This window comes from Nicotiana tabacum, chromosome 19, assembly GCF_000715075.1.
Source record: "Nicotiana tabacum cultivar K326 chromosome 19, ASM71507v2, whole genome shotgun sequence".
Lineage (NCBI taxonomy): Eukaryota > Viridiplantae > Streptophyta > Magnoliopsida > Solanales > Solanaceae > Nicotiana > Nicotiana tabacum.
The window spans coordinates 56,806,270-56,826,310 of record NC_134098.1 but is presented as its reverse complement, the minus strand read 5'-3'; the positions used below and the strand labels follow the sequence as shown (position 1 = coordinate 56,826,310).

Here is a 20,041-nt window from a genome sequence, read left to right as displayed (position 1 = left end):
GGTGTCAATGAGTACAAGAGCACTACAAAATCTCAAAATACATGGCCAAGTCCTGAATACAAACTATCTGAACAATAGAACAGTGATATCAGAAATAAAAGGAAGATAACATCAAGGTCTGCGAATGACATAGCAGTTACCTCATAGCCTCTACAAGATGGTACCGGTGTGAACCCTAGTAATCACCGCACCCAAAAGTACCTAGATCTGCCTATGAAGTATGAAGTGTAGTATGAGTACAACCGACCCCAAGTACTCAATAAGTAACAAATAATTAGTGTCCAACACCAATAATCAATAATAACTCGGAATATAATGAAAACAGTAAAAGTAAATAACTCAACGATATCATGTTTAGCACGTTCACAAATACAGAAAAATTTAGGCATGCTTTCCAAGTATGACAGTCATGTCTAATCTTTCACCAAAATCACTAATACATAAATTTATCAAGGAAAACTGTGATTCTTCCAACTTCCAATAACAGAAAAGACATTTCAATTACCATTTAGCATGAGGAAAATGCATCTATATGCCTACATGTCAAGCCAATAACACCACAGTGAAACCATAAAGTATAATCACACTCAGCATGCTCACGGTGCCTGGCAGAAGTGCCCTTTACCATCACAACCACAACCACACTCAGCATTGTACGGGTGTCTGGCACAAATACCCCTCACCAAAACACATATATAGCCATATGCCTGCGCTCATTGTGAAGAACAGACTCCAGAGGGGCTGATTTTTGCCCAAGCACTAATTAATATCACATATCCCAATCGTGGGGTTTGGTGCATGTGTAGCCCCTAGTCAGTACCACTTAGCCCAATATAGGTCTGGCATACCCATCACCTCAAAACCAATACCAAATCAGCTTTATGGCCCATGCTCAGTCATCAACCGCTCAAGTCCTAGTCAACCAAATCTCTAAGTACTCAGTTCAACAGTGTTACACATATGAGGCATCAACAACATGTGAGAAACCAAAATTAAATGCACTGAGACTAAGATATCATACACTGATGTAGCATCATGACTGAGAGTATGTTTAAAATTAAGGCAAACAGCTCAAAATAATAAGAATAGCCCTAGCATGTCTCAAACAAATAAGCACATAGTCTAGACATGATTTCTAACATGAATCATAGCTAAAGTAATAATAAGTAGAGAAACACGGGTATAATGAGGCATGATAACAAACAAGTATCATAGTAGTCTAAAATCCACCCGAATCATGAATACCGGTGCACGCACACACACTCGTCACCTATCACGTGCGCCACCCCCTACACATCTCAAATATCATAGTTCTCAGGGATAATTACCCTCAAATCCAAATTTAGATATGTACTTACCTCAAAACGCGAGAATCAATACTCCAAAAAGTCCTTCCCACGAGAATCGACTTCCGAACGACTTGAATCTAGCCAAAACAACTTAATATCATCAATAAAAGACATAGGAAGCAATTCCAAATGATAAAGCTAAGATCTTTAATCAATTATGCAAAGTCAACCTCAGGCTCGCACCTCGAAACTCGATAAAACTCACAAATTCCGGATATCCATTCGAATAGGAGTCTAACCATACCAATTTCATCTAAGTCCGACTCCGAATCCGGGTTCAAATCCTTAAATTTCATTTAGAAAATGTTTTACTAAAATCCCCCATTTCTTCAATTTGATTCATCAAATAATCCCTAAATTCAAGGTTAGAATAATGGAATATAACCAAATCTGAGTCAAAATTACTTACCCAATCCAAATCATGAAAATCCCCTCCAAAATCGCCTAAATCTAAGTTCTAGATCTCAAAATGTGATAAAATAACCAAAACTCTCGAAAACAAAATATTTAAGATCTGCCCGGGCATACCCTTTGTGAACGCATCATGTGCCTCGCATTCGCTAAGCACAAAATCATGATTGCCTCTGAAATCCCCTATGCGAACACGATGACTTGGCTGCGAACACGATACCTCTCGCGCGAACACGAAGTCCAAAAGCCTGATGCCCCCAGTCGGCCATCCCTCCTATGCGAACACGGTTCCCTACTCGCGATTGCGAAGACCACTGCCTCCCCAAGCTCTATGAGCACGAACCTACCTTCGTGAATGCTAAGAACATGCCTACCTCCAAAATGCCCTTCGCGAGCATGACTCCCTAGTCACTAACGCGGTGAAGGAAACCAGATATCAACCATCAACAGTCCAAAAGAAGAAATGGTCTGATACCCATCCAAAACACACTCGAGGCCCCCGGGACCCCGTCCAATCACACCAACCAATCCCGAATCATAGCACGAACTTACTCGAGACCTCAAATCACATAAGACAACATCAAAATCACGAATCGTACCTCAATTCAAGCCTAATAAACTTTCAACTTACAAAACTCATGCCGAACCATATCAAATCAACTCGAAATGATCTCGAATTTTGCATGCAAGTCCTAAATGACACAACATACCTATTCCAATTCTCGGAACCATAATCTAAACCTGATATTAACAAAGTCAACTACCGTCAAACCTATGAACCTTCTAAACCTTCAAGTTTCCAACTTTTACCAAAAAGCACCAAATCAACCTACGAACCTCCAAATCCAAATTCGGACATACCCCTAAGTCCAAAATCACCATACGAAGCTATTGAAATCATCAAAATACCATTCTGGGGTAGTCTATACAAAAGTTAAACTCTAGTCAACTCTTACGAACTAAGCTTCTAACCTTGGGACTAAATGTCCCAATTCACTCCACAACCTCCCCGAAACCAAATCAACCATACCGGCAAGTCACGTGATCATAATTAAATATAAGTAAAGCATAAAATAGGAGAAACAAGGCTAAAATACTCATTACGACCGGTCGGGTCATTACAGATGGATCTGAAGGCTTCAACTTGAATTGGTGGTTTTGAATATTTCAACTTAAAGACTTGGCATACATAAGACTTCAACAAATTCGAAGACTTCAGCTTGGAGACTTTGTGGTTTTTAAGACTTTAACTTGAAGATTCAACTTAAAGACTTCAAATATTTGAAGAGTTCAACTTGAAGATTTAATAGATTCAAAGGTCTCAATTTGACTTGGCAAATTTGATGGCTTCAACTTAAAGAATTATCGGACTTGAAGACTTTAATTTGAAGATTTCGCAACCTGGTAAAGACTATAATTGTCTAGTTGAAACAACAATTCACTATATGGAGATTTTCTCTCATTGAACCATCAACGCTTGACAAGGGCTCAAAATTCTCAGTGAAAAGGATCAAGCCATACCGTAGTTCAAAACAAGTGAGTTTTTTTTTTTGCTCCCTTTTTAATACTTGACAGATTTGAAGACTTGGTGAGCTTGAAGATTTCAACTTGAAGACCTATCAGGCTTGAATACTTCAAATTGATGTTGTTGCAGATATGAACAAATCAACTTGACTTAGAATTGGAGACTTTAACTGGAAAATTTGACCTCTTACTAAAATACTATAATCATCACATCAGAGACATCAATTTGACATGGAAGGCGTGCCCCTATTGAGCCATCAATATCTGACAAGACAGAGATTTCAACGCAAGAATACATGTACACATAATTTTTAAGTGTCAATCAAGTGAATTATACTCCATCATACTTCATTTGAATAATAACTTGGGTAATATATATTTTTTGAACTCATATGACTGAACTTAGAATAAAACTCTAAGCTGCCTATGTATCTAGGTGAAAAAGATCAAGTCATAGCGTAGTTCAAAATGGGTAAGTTTTTTTAGTATCCTAACTTTTATCTAGGCCGTCTCTTTCGAGATTATCAACCTAACAGACATTTTTAGGGGGTTGTGTATACTTTATACTCTTGCGGGCTAGGAGTAACATGCAGTTGCATTAAGGAGCTTATTTGTTTTCTTCAAGGATAGTATCTCTTCATGAATTTACCATTGTTGGGGCAAGTCCACAAACCATCTGAGTAAACTATCTTGTAAGTGTCACTTGAGTATACCTCATGTACAACAAATGGTCCATCCCACTTAGTAGAGAATATGCCTCCAGATCGACGAGAGGTAATGATAGGCCTTCTCGCAACAAGAACTTGGTCACCTACTTGAAAGGATCTAAGGCACACCCTTTTGTTAAAAGATCGAGACAAGCAAACTTGATAACATTCAAGTCTTTGTTGAGCTTCTAGTCTCTTATCATCAAGAGCTTCCAATTCTTCTTGAATGGCAAGCCGCAATGACGGTATTTGATGCTCAAGTGGAAGGACTGCTTCAACTCTATACACAAGTGAATAAGGATTCGCTTGCATTGGTGTGCGATATGTGGTCCTATATGCCCAAAGAGATTCTTCCATTCTCTTATGCCAATCTCTTTTAGACTTAGAGATAACCTTTTCAACAAGTTACAGAGCGTCTTGTTAAATGCTTCAGTAAGTGCATTGGCAGTAGCATAATACGTGGAGGAATTGCATTGTTTGAAGCCAAAAAGATCACATATTTTATTCATGAACTTGTTATCAAAATGGCTCATCATTTTTCGTCAATATATATTGAGGAATGCGAAAATGATAGATAACATTGACTCGGATGAAGTTGTCCACATTTTCCTTCTTTACTTCCTTAAGAGAAACAGCTCCAGCCCACTTTGATAAGTAATCAGTTGCGGCCAAAATGTATAAATATCCACAAGAAGAATTTGGCGATGGACCAACAACATCCAAATTCCAAGCACCAAATGGCCAAGAGGCAATAGTTGGGGGTAATACTTCAGGTGGTTGATGTATGAAGTTAACATGGAATTGGAAAGATTTATACCTTCGAACGTAATCTAAATAATCTTTCACCAAGGTTGGCCAATAATACCCCATTCTTTTTTATGTGGAGGCCCAGATTGATGCACTTCACATACTCCAGAATGTGCTTCTTGCAGGCTTGAAGGGATTCATCAGCCCCCAAACAATGTAAGAGCATTCCATCAAATGATTGTCTGTAGAGTGTATCTTTGTAATAAAGAAAGCAAGTGGCTCTCCTTCGAATTTATGTCTTCCTTCGGGAATTTTCTAGAAATATTCCATAACAAAGATAATAAATTAATGGTTGTCGCCAATTTTTGGACCTCAAGAACGGTAGCAAGATGCTAAATTTTACTTTCTTCTTCAACTTCGTAGTCCTTTGGTGAAGGAACTACCCATCTTTGGCAAATAGCGACTTGTGTTTGATAAGGTAAAGCTAATGTAGAAGATAAGGCTGCAAATGCATCACCTCACTTATTTTCCTTTCTCAGCATATGTTGAATAGTTACCTCTCCAAGCCAACTTACCAATCTCTAGGAATATGTATGATATGGGGCCAACTCTGGCTTCTTGACCTCATAGCTACCTAAAAGCTGATTGATCACTAACTTGGAGTCTCCAAGAACTTGTGGTTACAATTGTTTCATATCCACGGCCATTGTAAGCCCAATAATGAGCGCCCGATATTTAGCAATATTATTGGAGCAACGTTGTGTCAAAGTGAAAGAATATGGCAAAATTTCCCCTTGAGAAGTGATAAACACCATTTTAGCGCCAGCTCCTTCACGATGTGCATCGCCATCAAAATATATCTTCTAAGGAGGTTGAATTTCGATGACCATTGCATCTTCATCAGGCAACACACCAGACAACTCCCAATCATATGGAATCGGAGCTAGGAAGTCTACTAATGCTTGTACTTTTACCGCCTTCTGAGGAACATACACAATTTCAAATTGTTGAAATTAGAGGTACTGCCTCTCTAACTGATAACTTAGGACAGGTTTAGATATGACAAACTTGATAGGATTCGCTCTTGAGACGAGTCACACAACATGAGCTTGGAAGTAATATTTCAACTTCTGAATAGAGAAAATAAGTGCCAAGCATAACTTCTCGATAGGTGAATACTTGAGCTCATTTGGTGTCATCATCCTACTCAAGTAATAAAGTGCAGTTTTTTTTTGCCTTCATTGTTTCACTGAGCCAGAAGTGCTCCTACTGACCTTTCTTGTACTGAAACATATAATATTAATGGGTTTCTAGATATGGGGACTGCAAGTACTGGAGGCTTCATTAGATAGGAAATAATGTTTTCAAAAGCATTTCTACAAACTTGGTCTCTTTCAAAAGGAACCCTTTCTTCATGAGGTGACTAAACGGTTGGCATCTTCCAGCCAGATTCGAAATAAATCTTCTGAGATATATCAACTTACCTTGTAATATTTTTAATTCCTTAATATCCTTAGGCTCGTGCATTTTCAAGATAGCATTCCTCTTAGCTAGATTAATTTCGATACCTCGGCGTCGAACAATAAAACCAAGGAACTTCTGAGAAGTAACTCCAAAGTCGCACTTCAACGGATTCATTCTGAGTTGGTATCTCCGAATCCTTTCAAATACCATCCTCAAATTTTGTAAAGTGGTCATCTCTCTTCCTTTATTTTACTACAAAGTTGTCAACATAACACTCCACATTTTTAAGAACCATGACGTCAAAAATATTTTGCATGGCACGTTGATATGTAGCACAAGCATTTTTCAAATCAAAAGGCATTATCTTGTAGCAGTATATACCTTTAGGGGTTCTAAAGGCGGTAAGTTTTTCATCCTTCGGTGACATATGAATTTGATTACATCCAAATGAACCATCCATGAAAGGCATCGCCTCATATCCAGTCATTGCATCAATCATGAGCTCCGTGATGGGAAGAGAAAATTCATCTTTAGGGCAAGCGTTATTAAGGTCCCTAAAGTCGACACAAACTCGAATTTGGCAATTCTTCTTTCTTGTAGGGATGATGCTCAAAATACATGTAGGATACTTAACTTCATGAACAAAATCAGCCTCAATAAGACTATTAACTTTTCAATCAAGGAACCAGTTAAGGTCTAAAGCGACGTTGTGTTTGCTTCACGGGAACGAGCATCTCGTTTGACAGCAAAATAATGAACAACCACCTTGGGGTCTAAACCTGGCATCTCTTTATAACTCCAAGCAAATATGTCTTTGAATTCCTTAAGTAGCTCAATATATTTGCTGTTTTCATCAACAGTGAGAGAGGCACATACATATGATCTTCAACAACTCTGAGATTGACTTTTTTTAGTGCATCAAATGCTGTCTTCACCCCTTCTTCAAGCTCGGGTGGTGCATGTTTAGTGTCTTCATCTTCGTGAGGATTACCATCATTGAAAGATATGTGATGACATTTATGAATATCAAGCCATTTTTCCTTGACTTCCGTATGAGATGAAGCATTTTGTTCTTCATGAACTGTGATATGATATGTGATATGAAAGATAGCCTTTTATTTGAGGACCTTTCCGTATGAAACTACAAGTTGTGTCTATCGCCTCATTCTAGAAGGAATCAAACTCGAGCAAGTTGTGGTCAAAATCTCCTTTTTAGCGAAGATAGGTGCTTCGAAGCTTCTATTACTTCCATGATGCTTGTATTTCTTCTTCAATGGTTCCACCCTATTAAAGACTGAGGTCCTTGGTTTCGTAAGTCGATCAAATACAGAAGGCTTCTCATTAAATGTTGTAGACTCTTATTTAGCAGTAATGTCATTATAACTTGCCCTTTTTATGGAGATACATATTGGCATGGGTTGTTTGTAACCCAAACCTTCACGTGATTATTTCAAGGGTACCCTTTCTCGATCATAATCTTTTGAGTAGGGTAGAAGCTTTAGGTGAGATCTTTCCCAACTTGGATGGTTCATTAGGGTCATATCCATCTTTTGCTAACCACTTGTAGGCATTTGGTCAAAGCCCTCATCTGTGGGATTTGCAGGAAGTGCTACATTAGAAGCGAATTGTGGTTTGAGGATTTAATAAACCATTTAAGAAACTTTGTAGATGACTTAATTGTATCAATTCTCTTGATAGAAAGGGTCAAGCCTCTTAAAACATTACCTTGTAGTTTAGAAGATGGATCTTCAACCTTTCTTGCCTTTGGGACATAACTTGAAGATGACTCATTTATCTTGTTTTTATCATGAAGCACTTGATCTTTTTCAATCGTAATCTTTTCCTTACCAGTTGTGACATCAACCTTCTTTACAACATTTTTGGTCGACATCACATCATCAACCTTAACATCCTTTGAGACATAATTCTTTAAGTAGAATTTTGCATTGGCAAAGTATGATTCTGTCTCGGTAAAAGGTTTATCATTAGTAACTATCTTCTTTTCGACCCCATCTTCATAGTACTTCAAGCATTGATAGTAAGTGTATGAAACCACATTGTTCTCGTGTATCCATGTCCTTCCCATATGAGTTCTTTGCATTGATCACGTGCATCCATGCACTCAAATGCATATCTCCCATATTTATTTCCAATTTGATAGCCCATATAGCTCTTTGCCCCTATTGATTGAATCCTTGAATCATCAAACTACTTTCACATAGTTCATCCATCGGTATACCAAGCTCTTTGACAGTATGAATTGGGAGAATATGGATGACAGATCCATCATCAATCAAACGTCTACTCATTCTCTGCTCATGCACAAAGCCAACCATAACAGGGGACGATTATGTTGTGTTTCACCTAGCAAACGATCATCATTAGTGAATGTCATTTTTGCATCACAAGTGTTTGCTTCTTTGGAGAGATGCTCAGTGTGCTCTTCAGACGAGGGAGGTGGCAACAATGACGAATTTTCCTTCTTTGTCTCTTCTTCCTCTGCCTTACAACATAAGGCCTTGATATCATTACAGGAAATTTGTGTGCGCAACCAGCTTAGTGAGAAGTCTTTCAATGTCATTGGATGACGTAGACTTTGATAGTGATTCTCCTCCATTTTTGTTTTCTTCAAATTCTTCTTTACCATTTGCCTTTTGGGTTATTTCACCCCTTTTACCCTAGTCAATTGCTTGTTTGACTCCTTTCGTGAATTTGTCTTGAATCATCTCTGCCGAGTCATAAGAATCCAACCTTCGTTATCAGTTTAACCATCACGTGATTCACTTTCCTCTTGAGATCTTTCCTTCACTATTACTTTATTTACTACAGGGAAAAGCAATGATATGCTCACATCGATAGGTTCAAAGTCACCAAATTTAATCATCTTTGATGGTGATGTAGTTTAGATGCCCTCATATTTATGTACTTAAACAAAATTGCAAAGGACAATAGGATTGAGTGAACCAAAAGTGACAGAGACTTGATTAGAACTTTCCTTCTCATCCTCAAGCAAGATTATTCCTTCATGAGCCACGTCCATGACTTTCTCCTTGAAAATGAAGTACTTTTCAATAAGGTTGCCAATCAACTAATGGTACTTGTAATAATTTGAATCATTAGCCCTTCTAGCTTCGTCTGGCTGCTTCATTTCAGGTAACTCAATGAGTTTCAATTCAAGAAGTTTTTCAATAATTACTGGGACATTGGAGTCCAAAAATGGATACTCCTTCACTTGCATTTCCTGCAAAGAACTTTTGGCCGATTTTATCTTGTAAGGATGTTGTCTTCACACTTTGCTTCTTACTCACTTTTGTACTGACCTTAAATGGCGAGGCATTAATATTCATTGATTCTTTGCTCTTAGACTTAGGGACAAACTTGCCCCCTTTCTTTATTTCTTGTTTATCCTTCCATTTGCGAGGTTCATAAACAAGCGCTCCTTGATTTCCACTTGAAGATATGCTTAACTCCATATCATGAGCACGTGTAGCCAATTCTTCAAACGACTTAGGCTTGTTACCTTGTAGGATGTAGCGAAGTCCATAATACATTCCTTGGATGCACATTTCTATTCAAGAAGCTTCACCAAGTATGTCTTTGCAGTTAAGGTTTGCATTCCTCCATCGATTGATGAAATCAACGGCTAGTTCATCTTTCCATTGATGCGTTTTTGTAAGTTCAACCATACTCACAGTGCGCCCTATGCTATAGAAGCGATTGAGAAATTCATGTTCAAGTTGCTCCCAACTATCGATGCAACCGTCCTCGAGCTCAGTATACCAATCAAAAGCATTTCCTTTTAAGGAGCGAACGAACTGCTTAACAAGATAATCTTCATAGGTTCCAACATTATTACAAGTTTCAATGAAGTATACAATGTGTTACTTTGGACTTCCTTTACTATCGAATTGTTGAAATTTTGGAGGTTGGTAACCCGTAGGCATCTTCAAACTATCAATTCTTGAAGTGTATGGCTTTACATATGCGAGAGAAGACTTGGCAACAACATCGTACTTGTCTTTGATGGTTCCCATAATGAAGTCTTTCAATTGATCAATGGGATTACCCCGTCACATGAAATCTGAAGTTCCTTAGGCGCCATCGTTTGCCTTGCAGATGAGTCTTCTTTATCTTGCATTATAGGGAGCTTCACAAGTGCATGACTTGATTCTCCCTCCATCATGCTTTCAACTCTATCTGTCAGCTTGACAATTTGATTATCTTGATCTTGCATATGCTTCGTTAACCCTTCAATTGCCTTGCGAGTTTTTCTTTAACAGTTGAAGTGTTAGTCACCATTGCTTGGATAACTGTGGTGGATAGTGGAGCAAATCATGGATTTTCTCTTACACCATACGTTGAATAAAAAACGTGCATGGAGTGATTGGAGCAGATCCGGTAATTAAGACATCATGCTCGTCTTGTGTGATGAGATTCTTAGATATAGATGGGCTAAGTAGAGCCAATGTCTTCTCAACTATTTCAGCAATGTTCGCTCCTTCTTCCAATTTAGTCGAAAAAGATCTTGCCCCCTTTGAGGATCGAAAATCAAAGATACGAATCGATGCAAATGTCCCAACAAGTTTGCTTTGTTCCTAGTGATAGGTCCTACACTTTCCATGGTAGCATCCAACAAGTTTTTCACATCAGAGGAAAACTTGGAATCCATAGCCTTAGCAATAGTGAATTTGAAGTTGATCTTCTTAGGAGCCATTTCAGTGTTCTTGAAATTTGGTAATTGAAGAGATGAGAAGTAGAGATTGTCTCACTAGGCATGCAACAACAACAAATTTTTGGGTCGAAAAAAATAAATAATCAAGATTAGAAAATTGCATAACAAATATAGTATTTGATTTCAATAAACAATCTCTATAGTATTCCTCTTATATTTCAAGAATATAAACTATCTTGATGAGCTTGAGTTTGTTTTGATTCAAGGGCTTATAAAGCTTGGTCTTGAATCTCCTTCACGAACTTGAATTTGGATTTGACGACGAGCAAGTAATTTGATCTTGAACGCCTTGGTATTTGATTTGTCTTCGTTCTTGATCTTGAACTTGAACTTGTAGTTTGTAGAGAAAATTGCAGTCTTTCATCCACGAGCTCTCTGCTTGCTTCTTGTTCTCAATTCTTATGTCTTCTAACTTTATGAATACCTTTTATTTATAGTTATAGGTGGTGTGACTCTAGTATTTGATTGGTCTGTTTGAACTGACCAATACCATCTAGACACTTAGCACAACTCTATTGGTTGTTGATTTGACTTGGTATGACACTCTTTCTTGACACATGGCATAATTTTATTGGCTCATCTATTTAGCTTGGATTGCCACATTACTTGACATGTGACATGAGCCTAGGCTTTAAGATGGACTAATAGCTATTTGGGTATCAGGCTAATAAAATGGGCTAATCATTTAACTTGTAGCCCAATTAAATGGACTAGCCCAACAAACACACACACACACACACACACACACACACACACACACACACACACACACACACACATATATATATATATATATATATATATATATATATATATATATATATATATATATATATATATATATATATAAATAATTAATCCAATTTACTAGCCACAATATTTGTCTGGACTATCGTCTTAATTTAATATAGTCCAAATTATTTTATGGATTTAATCCAATAAAATTTAATTGCTTACCATACTACTTTTTTTTGGGTGCAGATTTTATGTATTTTGATTGTAAATTTTTTATTAACTAATCTTTCAATATAGAATAACAGAAATGTTTAATTTTGGCAAAAACATATTGTAAAACCTCTACATGTAAATCAAAATTTTACTTGAACATTGCAGGTATACAGGCTCTTATAGTAAAAATTATACTAAACAGACATTCTATTATTAGTCTATTCTTCGCGTGTTATATTAAAGTGGAAAAAAACTTACTCGCACCCGGTGTATACACCAAGTCAATAATTAAATGACATTTGTAAACTTATTTAATTATAAACTAGTAGTATTTAACCATAGTTAACCCCATTTAATTTTTATATAATCTTAAATAGTAATCTTAAATGTTTTCTAGCTATTCTGTTGTTCCCCGGCAGATATCGTAAGGGAGCAAATCAAGGCTAACAAATTTCTCATTAACCACCCAAATTCTCCTTCTTTCTTCTTAAATAAATTTTTGCTGCAAATACACCCTCATTGATTTTTCCAGGATCTTATAAAGCCAAAAATATACTAGCTTCCACCTTTCCACACTAACTTATAGTAGATCATTCAACTTTTCTTTAACATAAAAATTAGCTATAAAATCACAAGACTAATCACTGTTAAAGGCATTCAACAAGGCAGCCTACAAGATAATTGTTCTACTTAGCTCTAACACGTAGAAATTAAGTTAAATACAAGAAAACTTAGCTTTCGGAGGCCTATAAGGTTATTCAAGATATCTAAGAGCTCCTTTATAAATACCATCATATTATATCATCGTCCCTCCGGATAAGTTTCATAAGCTTAACCAAAGACTTGAAAATCCAAAATCGAAAAAACACGAAGAGTAATGACAACATTCAGCCTTACTCATTAAAAAAGGTAATAATAACAAAAGCATTTATTTTTCTTACATGACAACACACTACTAGAAATCCGGTAAAAACCGACCAACGTTGGTCGGTAATGGCAAAAAACCGACCAAAACGCGACCATTTACATGTGGACGGTATTTTTATGGTCGGAAAGGAATACCGACCAAAGTTAGTCGGAAATTACCGATCAACTTTGGTCGGTCAATTAAATTCAAAAAAAAAAAAATATTGCCAAAAAAACGATCAAAGTTGGTCGGTATTTTAATTATGTAATAAAAAGATTCACCATCTGGGAATCGAATCGGGGTCTATACTGTGGCAGGATACTAACTACCACTAGACCATTGGTACATTTTGTTTTAAGACTGTCTTTTATTTGATTTATACTCTTTAATTGTATTTTCGCACGAAAATAACCGACCAAAGTTGGTCGGTTTTATTAAAAAGTAAAATTACCGACCAAAGTTGGTCGGTTTTTTTAAATGACCCGCCGAATTAACCGACCAATTTTGGTCGGTTTTTTTAATATTAATTTTTATTTATATTAATTGAAAAACCGACCAAAGTTGGTCGGTTTCTTGAAACATAAATTTCGCGGGACTCAAAAATAGTTTCCCGCATTTTTGCGCCAAAGAAAACCGACCAAAAATCTAAAATCGGAAAAACACGAAGAGTAATGACAACATTCAGCTTTACTCATTAAAAAAGATAACAATAACAAAAGCAATTATTTTTTTTACATGACAACGTCCAATCATTATTCATTGAAATGATTTCTTCGTTCACAATTGTATGTAAAATGCTACTACTATTTAAAAATTAGAGCAACCAAGTTCACTAGCATCTCCTTCTCAAAAGTCTCAAAATACTAATATCAAAGAATTCCATTGTCAAAACTAGCATCTCCAATCTAATGGCTCCTACTCTTTGCCAAAACTGTAAATGCAGCAATAAATCTCATTAACGGCAGTCGAGTCATAGCACTTCAATTGTAATTTGGTCCTGGTTTCCACGTACTTGTAGATGATAGCTACACCAAAAAAAAAATTAAAATAGTGAAAATTTTCAAATATAATTGCACCATTCATACAGGATTAATTCATGTACAAGAAAGTATTATTAAATTACCTGTGTAGTTTTATCAACACCTTCCAACAAGGTTAAAAAAGAGACATTTGATTCGATCATATCCAAATCAAAAGCATCATCCTTACAAAAAAGAAAGTTCTAAGATAAGTTGATAATATGAAACAGTTATTTAATATAAGAAACACTGTATGAATAATCCTAAAAGAAAACTAACGTGAAAATTTGCTTATGATAAAGGAAATATTACTTGAGGAGTGTATGCATTGTTCTCAAACAATTTTTTTATTGGTGGTGCAACCACTTTTTGAGATTTCTCTGTAACAAAAACAACTAATTAGATGGATCAAAAATAAAAATAAAGTAAAGAGTTGCATAATTCTTACGGATTCTCCCCTGAGTAGTTGGTTGAGTTGCTTTTCTTTTTTTGGGTTTATCCTAATGGTTAGGAATACGTTCTTTGTGAACACCTGGTGCTCTTACATAAAGAGGGTCCAATACCTTCTTTTCTATGTTTTGCTTACCATTTTTGGTGAAAATATGGATATCAGAACCGTCCAACTTGCCTAGATAGTCATCTATCTCAATTGAAGCATTTTCGAGATGTTTTTGTAGAATTTCCCGACATTCCACATTAGATTTGCTAAGATAAGCAAGATTATAACAACTCTGCATCACATTGTTAGTGTAAACAATCTTAGATTCTGAATTTCCATTGATAGAACCACTCTTACTTGGCAATATTTTTATTCTTTTCCTCACATCTTTGGTCCATCTCTTCAAAATGTATTTCTCAGGGATTTGAGACACTTTCTTTGAAGTTAATATGAATAAACAGTGTGCACATAGAATACCCATAGATTCAAACTTCTTGCAAGTGCATGTCACATGTAAAGTTGTAAAATCTAACTCAACAAACCAACTCTTGCTTGAATTATGCATTCTTACTTCATACCTGGACATTTTACCATCATCGTATATTTGTGCCTCGATAAAACATGCCCCGGTTCCTTTCAAAAAACTCTTTCTCAAATATATTGTAAATCTTGTGCGTGTAGATTGCAGAAACCTGAGTTAAAATTGGACTACCTTTAACAGCAAGTGTAGGCTTACCTTGTTTACAATTGAAGCCTTCATGTTCTTTATTCAACCGCCACTTATTTACTACATTACTTATTTACTACATTTTTCTCATAGTTAATCACAAATATGTGCAAATAAGTGCTCAAATCTCCAAGCCCATTCAACACATGATTAGTACTTTCACTTCGAGATGTGGCTTTTAGTCAAGCACTAAACACATCATTATTAAAAGTCGTAGACCACATTTTTCGAATATTGTAAAGATTATTCAACCACTCGTGTTCTTCTACGTTGTATGTTGTAAGCATCATCTCCCATATTTGTTCAAATTCAGTAACAGAATCACATTCAGACATACACTTATTAAAAAGTTTGCAAAAACCTTTATCATTCTTCAGTGAGCTTAAATGAGATAGGGCATTCTGAGATATGTGCCATTGACACAATCTATGTCTAGTGCCAGACATCACTTCTCTAATGGAAATTTCCATTCCTCGAGCTTGATCAATTATAATAGTTTGTGGGGCAATACCTCCTATTGACTTTAAAAATATAGAGAATAACCATTTGAAAGATTCAGCAGACTCATAAGACAAAAAAGCACAACTAAAAATAATATTTTGCCAATGATGGTTGATTCTAATAAATGGTACACAAATCATACGATACTTGTTTGTCTGATATTGGTATCAAAAGAAACAACATCACCAAAAAAACCATAGTCAATTCTGGACCGACCATCTCTCCAAACAATGTTAGCTATACGCCCTTCAGAATCAAGTTGGACGTCCCAATAAAAGAGTGTCTAACTTGCTTGTCTATGATTAAATTCATTAACAACACTTTGAGCATCCCCAGCTTCCACCTTAGATTTCATCAATTGGTGTATAAAATTACAACAATCTTTCTTTGAATATCCCAAAATATTAGCCCCATCGGCTTCTTCTACCAAGTAAGAATACGTTGTTGTTGGCTTTATTCCAGCATTAACCATATTTTCATTTACTAGGCCTTTGGTTTTAGTTATCGAACGTGCAGATCTTAGTAAATGCCTCTTTTTTGGTGAAGCTATCTCATGATTATGCTCTTTAATTTATGGGACCCACTTGATCGGGCCCAATCTTCACTTATTCTTATCTCATTTTTGGGATGAGCTTTGCTCATTTTTCATTCTCTTTCCAGACTCACACTCTCCAAACCCTCCCAAACAGCTCCCCAAAGGCTCCAAACAAATTTCAAAGGAATACACTATAATCAAACATCAAAAGTTAGCCTAAGTGAAGAAGAGAGTCTCTATGGTATCGTGATGTGATTAAGGGTGGTTATAAGATAATGGAAGCTTTGGTTCGAGTTTTTTCAGATTATTTAAGGTATGTATAACACCCTATTTCTTGGGATTAATCTTATCTATGTGTTGGTTAAGTTATTGGATGAAGATTATAAGATAACACTTGAAATGGGAAGAGTTGTTGTTATCTTTTGTTGGGTTGTTTTAAGGCTATATATATGTTGTTATGGCTAAAATTTCAAGTTGTATATACTGCCTAAGGTATGTAAATCATGTTCTTGATTGTACTTAAGGTTAATCATGTGTTGTTTGAGTTGTTTGAGTTAAAATCTTCAAGATAGTAATTGACATGGCATAAGAAATCGTTATCTTTTTGGTGGGCTGTGTTGAGGCTATATATAGGGTTGGTTGTGGCTGGAAGTTGTTATAAATAGTTTGATTATGTTGTGGCTGCTGTTGTTAAGCTTATCTATGTGCTAATTCAGTGGATTGAAGAAGATAACATAAAAAATAAGAGGTTGATGATAAAGGTTAAGGTGTTAGGCGTGTGGACTATTTTTGAAGATTATTCTTATGATATTTTGGGATGAAAATGATATGGTAAGCATAAGTATGATGTTATACAAGTTGTAGGCAGATTCATGGAAAAGAAATTGGATTAAATTATATTTTGTTAATTGTAAATCGAGCTTGCCGCTCAAAATGGTTGTTGAAGTAATAAGAGAGTTTATTGTGAATTATATTATTGTTGTTTGGGCTGTTTGTTTGGTCACTTTTAGTAACTTATGGGATATAGTAAAAACAGGGGAGGTGTTGTCCTTTTTTTTTTTTTGTAGAATATTGATTTTAAAATATGAGAGTTACAATGCTTATATGATGACGACGAAGTCGGGTTTCTCATTGTAGACGTAAGAAGATCATATTGAGCTTGGTTGACGATTGGAGAGAAGATTGCAAAGGTATGTTAAGGCTAAACCTTTCCTTCATTTTGGCATGATCCCGTAACTACATATGGTTGACGATTTTGGCATGCATGTACTAATAGACAACTGGATAGACCTTCCTAGTAGACAAAGTCAAACATCAGCTTGGTTGGTAAGCTCCACTTCCGCGGAGTTACCAGGTTGATACCTTGGAGTCCATTTTACATATACAGGTTTGATGAGTAGGTCGAGGCCCTGTCCCGACCATGATACAATTCAGTTATTCCTAGAGGCATGTAGACGAGTCCTGTACATTGTTTATATCAGTATTATGGCTTTACCAACCATATGTAGATGTTTAGTTTGTTATTGTTGGTTGCAGATGTTATTTTCAGATGATTCAGAATATGGCCTCATCGGCCTAAGCTGAGGGTTACCCTCCATAGTTCACAGTTCCAGAGTGGTACGCTCGGGCCGAGTATCGAACCGGGTGCCGGCCACGCCTCTTCAGGTTTGGGGTGTGACAAACTTGGTATCAGAGCAGTTCTATCCTAGGGAATCTACAAGCCGTGTCTAGTAGAGTCTTGTTTATGGGTGTGTCGTGCACCACACTTATAAGTAGGAGGCTACAAGGCATTCAGGACTTTTACTCTTTCTTCTTACTCTAGATCGTGTGGTAGAGCTTAGTTGTAAGATTCAAACTCCTAACTTTTATTTTATTAATACAACGATACCTATATCCAAAAAGACAGTTGGTAAGAGATCGAATATGGTTGTGGAAGAGTTGAGTCAGAGGAACTCGATTTTGCATCAGACTTATGATGAGTAAATGTATGGTCTTCAGCAGATCATGTGTGTATTAAGACGTGTAAGCTCCTTGATAAAGAGCCCTAAGGCAAGAATATCTATCCACCCATATGGTAAAAATAAATAAGAGAATCATAAGGTAGATACAAGTTTCAACACCTAAAAGAAGCAATGTGAAGAAGGATACTAGGTACTCAGTTAGTGAAGATTATCAATATTTACAATTCAGGCAGATAAATATAAGCATTCTGAGTTACTTTCAACAGTAACAGAGATATATACAATTGACCACACCTATCTCAATTATGCCATATGGGAGCTAACATATATAGTTTAAGAGAAGGATGGGATATCAGAATCCAGTTGGGGTTAGAGTAACCCAAAATTATGGATGGATTGTTATCATTAGCTAACATTTCTGAAGGATAGTACAAAATATGGTAATAGTTCTCCTTACGAGACGTCTAAATGGTGCACTCTAGAATTGAATTGTCAGATATGAATACTGGAATATTCAGAAATTTCAGAAGATAGGCAGTGAAATTCTAGAAGGGATAAATATTTATCTTAGTATGACTCTCGTCTCTAGAAAAAAAAAAGAGAATGTTAGGCATTCCGAAGAGCCAGTGAGATAAAGCAAGGGGAGTAATAAGTGAAAGAATGCTTTGTTGAAGTTTTCATAATAGAGTGATAGACAGAAATATTAGCAAAAGAATAAGAAGAGAGTATATAAAGAATTATGAGTAAGATGTGATTAATGAGTGATATCAATAAATCAAAATATGACAGGATGATAGAGTGTATAGTCAAGTGAAGGAAAAGACAAGAGGTGACAGGCCTTGAGGCAATAAAAGAGTATAAGCCATAAAGTCATATCCCCATTTTGAGAAATGAGTTGGTGACCCCAACGTGATTACCAGAAGGAAATGTTAGACCCCCAAAGTAATAGAAATCAGTATGGGTTGGTGAACAAGATAAACTGAACATGAATTAGGGACCGAAGGATTTGATAATAGTCGACATCGTGAGAATTTCAGCGATCACGTTCCGGCGATAATAGAATGGACAACAGAAGAATAACATTTAAAGGCCATTCAGGAAGACGCTTCCTAAAGCAAGCATTGTGAGCAAAGTTAAGCTTAAGGGACTAAGTGTGCCAGTTACACTAGGCGTCACCCTCGTGCGTAAAATTCAGTTATCCTTGGTACAGAAGGGTTACCGCAAGATGAGTAAGATGTCAGTGAAAATGTGAAAAGATGCTAAAGATGATGAGGTGAAAGGAATGAGATTGCATTTATTCAGATCCTACAGATATGATATGAATCCAGAACATTATGCAAGCATGACGCTGGGGAGAACCAATAAGGTTTCCGCACCCTATGTTATTGATAAATAAGTGCGAGAAACACTTAATACATAAGGAGCCAATGCCATAGGTAAGTTAAGACAAAGGACATAACCCAAGAGGGGTTACGCGGAATATAGATATGAGAATGGACCAACAAGTAGTCTGTAGTTGATTCAGGAAGAGCCTAGTTATGGCTAGACAAGAGGTCAGGGATAAATAAATAGATCATGCAAGATAGACGTAGTGAACCCGAACATAGTGAATTCAGTCTCGTAGATATGACGTTGTAACCATTGAGAAATATTCAGATAGGAGTTGTAGTAATTAAAGGTACCGTATATGTGTTATGGAAATAAGAGAGAGTGCCACTAAGGGGACAATCAAAATTTGAGTTCAGAAGTAACCCTACGAGCACAAGGGAACGAAGGTATATAACTAAGGATATTTGTAGGCGAGTAAGAACATCGAGAATTCCTTTAGGTATACAATATAACAAGCTCGTAACTTTACAAGAGCCAGAAGGTCTCCTTAAGTACTATAAAGAAAGACCAGCTGGGGAAATAAGGAAGAAGGCTTCCACCTATGCATAGTGACATAAAGAAGAAATAGTCTTGTAACAATAGTTTCACTACAACATTATATGTACTCCATAAGAAAGTGGCATCTATTGTAGCTAATGAATGGGAAGAAGAAAAAAAAAATCAAAAGCTGATATTTGAGAT

General features: G+C 36.4%; 3 protein-coding genes across 3 annotated transcripts; all 3 read right to left on the bottom strand.

Moving 5' to 3' along the window:
- Positions 1 to 3,904: 3,904 nt before the first annotated feature.
- LOC142173497 (uncharacterized) lies at positions 3,905 to 4,348 on the bottom strand. Its single transcript, XM_075239095.1, has one exon. The coding sequence runs from the start codon at positions 4,346 to 4,348 to the stop codon at positions 3,905 to 3,907; it is 444 nt and encodes a 147-aa protein (XP_075095196.1).
- A 162-nt stretch (positions 4,349 to 4,510) lies between these two features.
- Positions 4,511 to 4,861, bottom strand: LOC142173496 (uncharacterized). The gene has a single exon (XM_075239094.1). The coding sequence runs from the start codon at positions 4,859 to 4,861 to the stop codon at positions 4,511 to 4,513; it is 351 nt and encodes a 116-aa protein (XP_075095195.1).
- A 10,295-nt stretch (positions 4,862 to 15,156) lies between these two features.
- Positions 15,157 to 15,947, bottom strand: LOC142173495 (protein FAR1-RELATED SEQUENCE 5-like). Its single transcript, XM_075239093.1, has 2 exons — positions 15,764 to 15,947; positions 15,157 to 15,488 (listed from the first exon to the last, which is right to left on the bottom strand). Exons 1-2 carry the CDS (start codon positions 15,945 to 15,947, stop codon positions 15,157 to 15,159), a joined length of 516 nt encoding a protein of 171 aa, XP_075095194.1.
- Positions 15,948 to 20,041: the final 4,094 nt, after the last annotated feature.

What these genes read in the sequence shown, in the direction of transcription:
- LOC142173495 (XM_075239093.1), bottom strand. Translation starts at nt 15,947, where the DNA reads ATGGTTAATGCTGGAATAAAGCCAACAACAACGTATTCTTACTTGGTA. An exon ending in ATTTAATCATAGACAAGCAA is followed by an intron (nt 15,489 to 15,763) that starts GTTAGACACTCT and finishes TAAAGTCAATAG; the next exon opens with GAGGTATTGCCCCACAAACT.
- LOC142173496 (XM_075239094.1), bottom strand. Translation starts at nt 4,861, where the DNA reads ATGGGGTATTATTGGCCAACCTTGGTGAAAGATTATTTAGATTACGTT.
- LOC142173497 (XM_075239095.1), bottom strand. Translation starts at nt 4,348, where the DNA reads ATGGAAGAATCTCTTTGGGCATATAGGACCACATATCGCACACCAATG.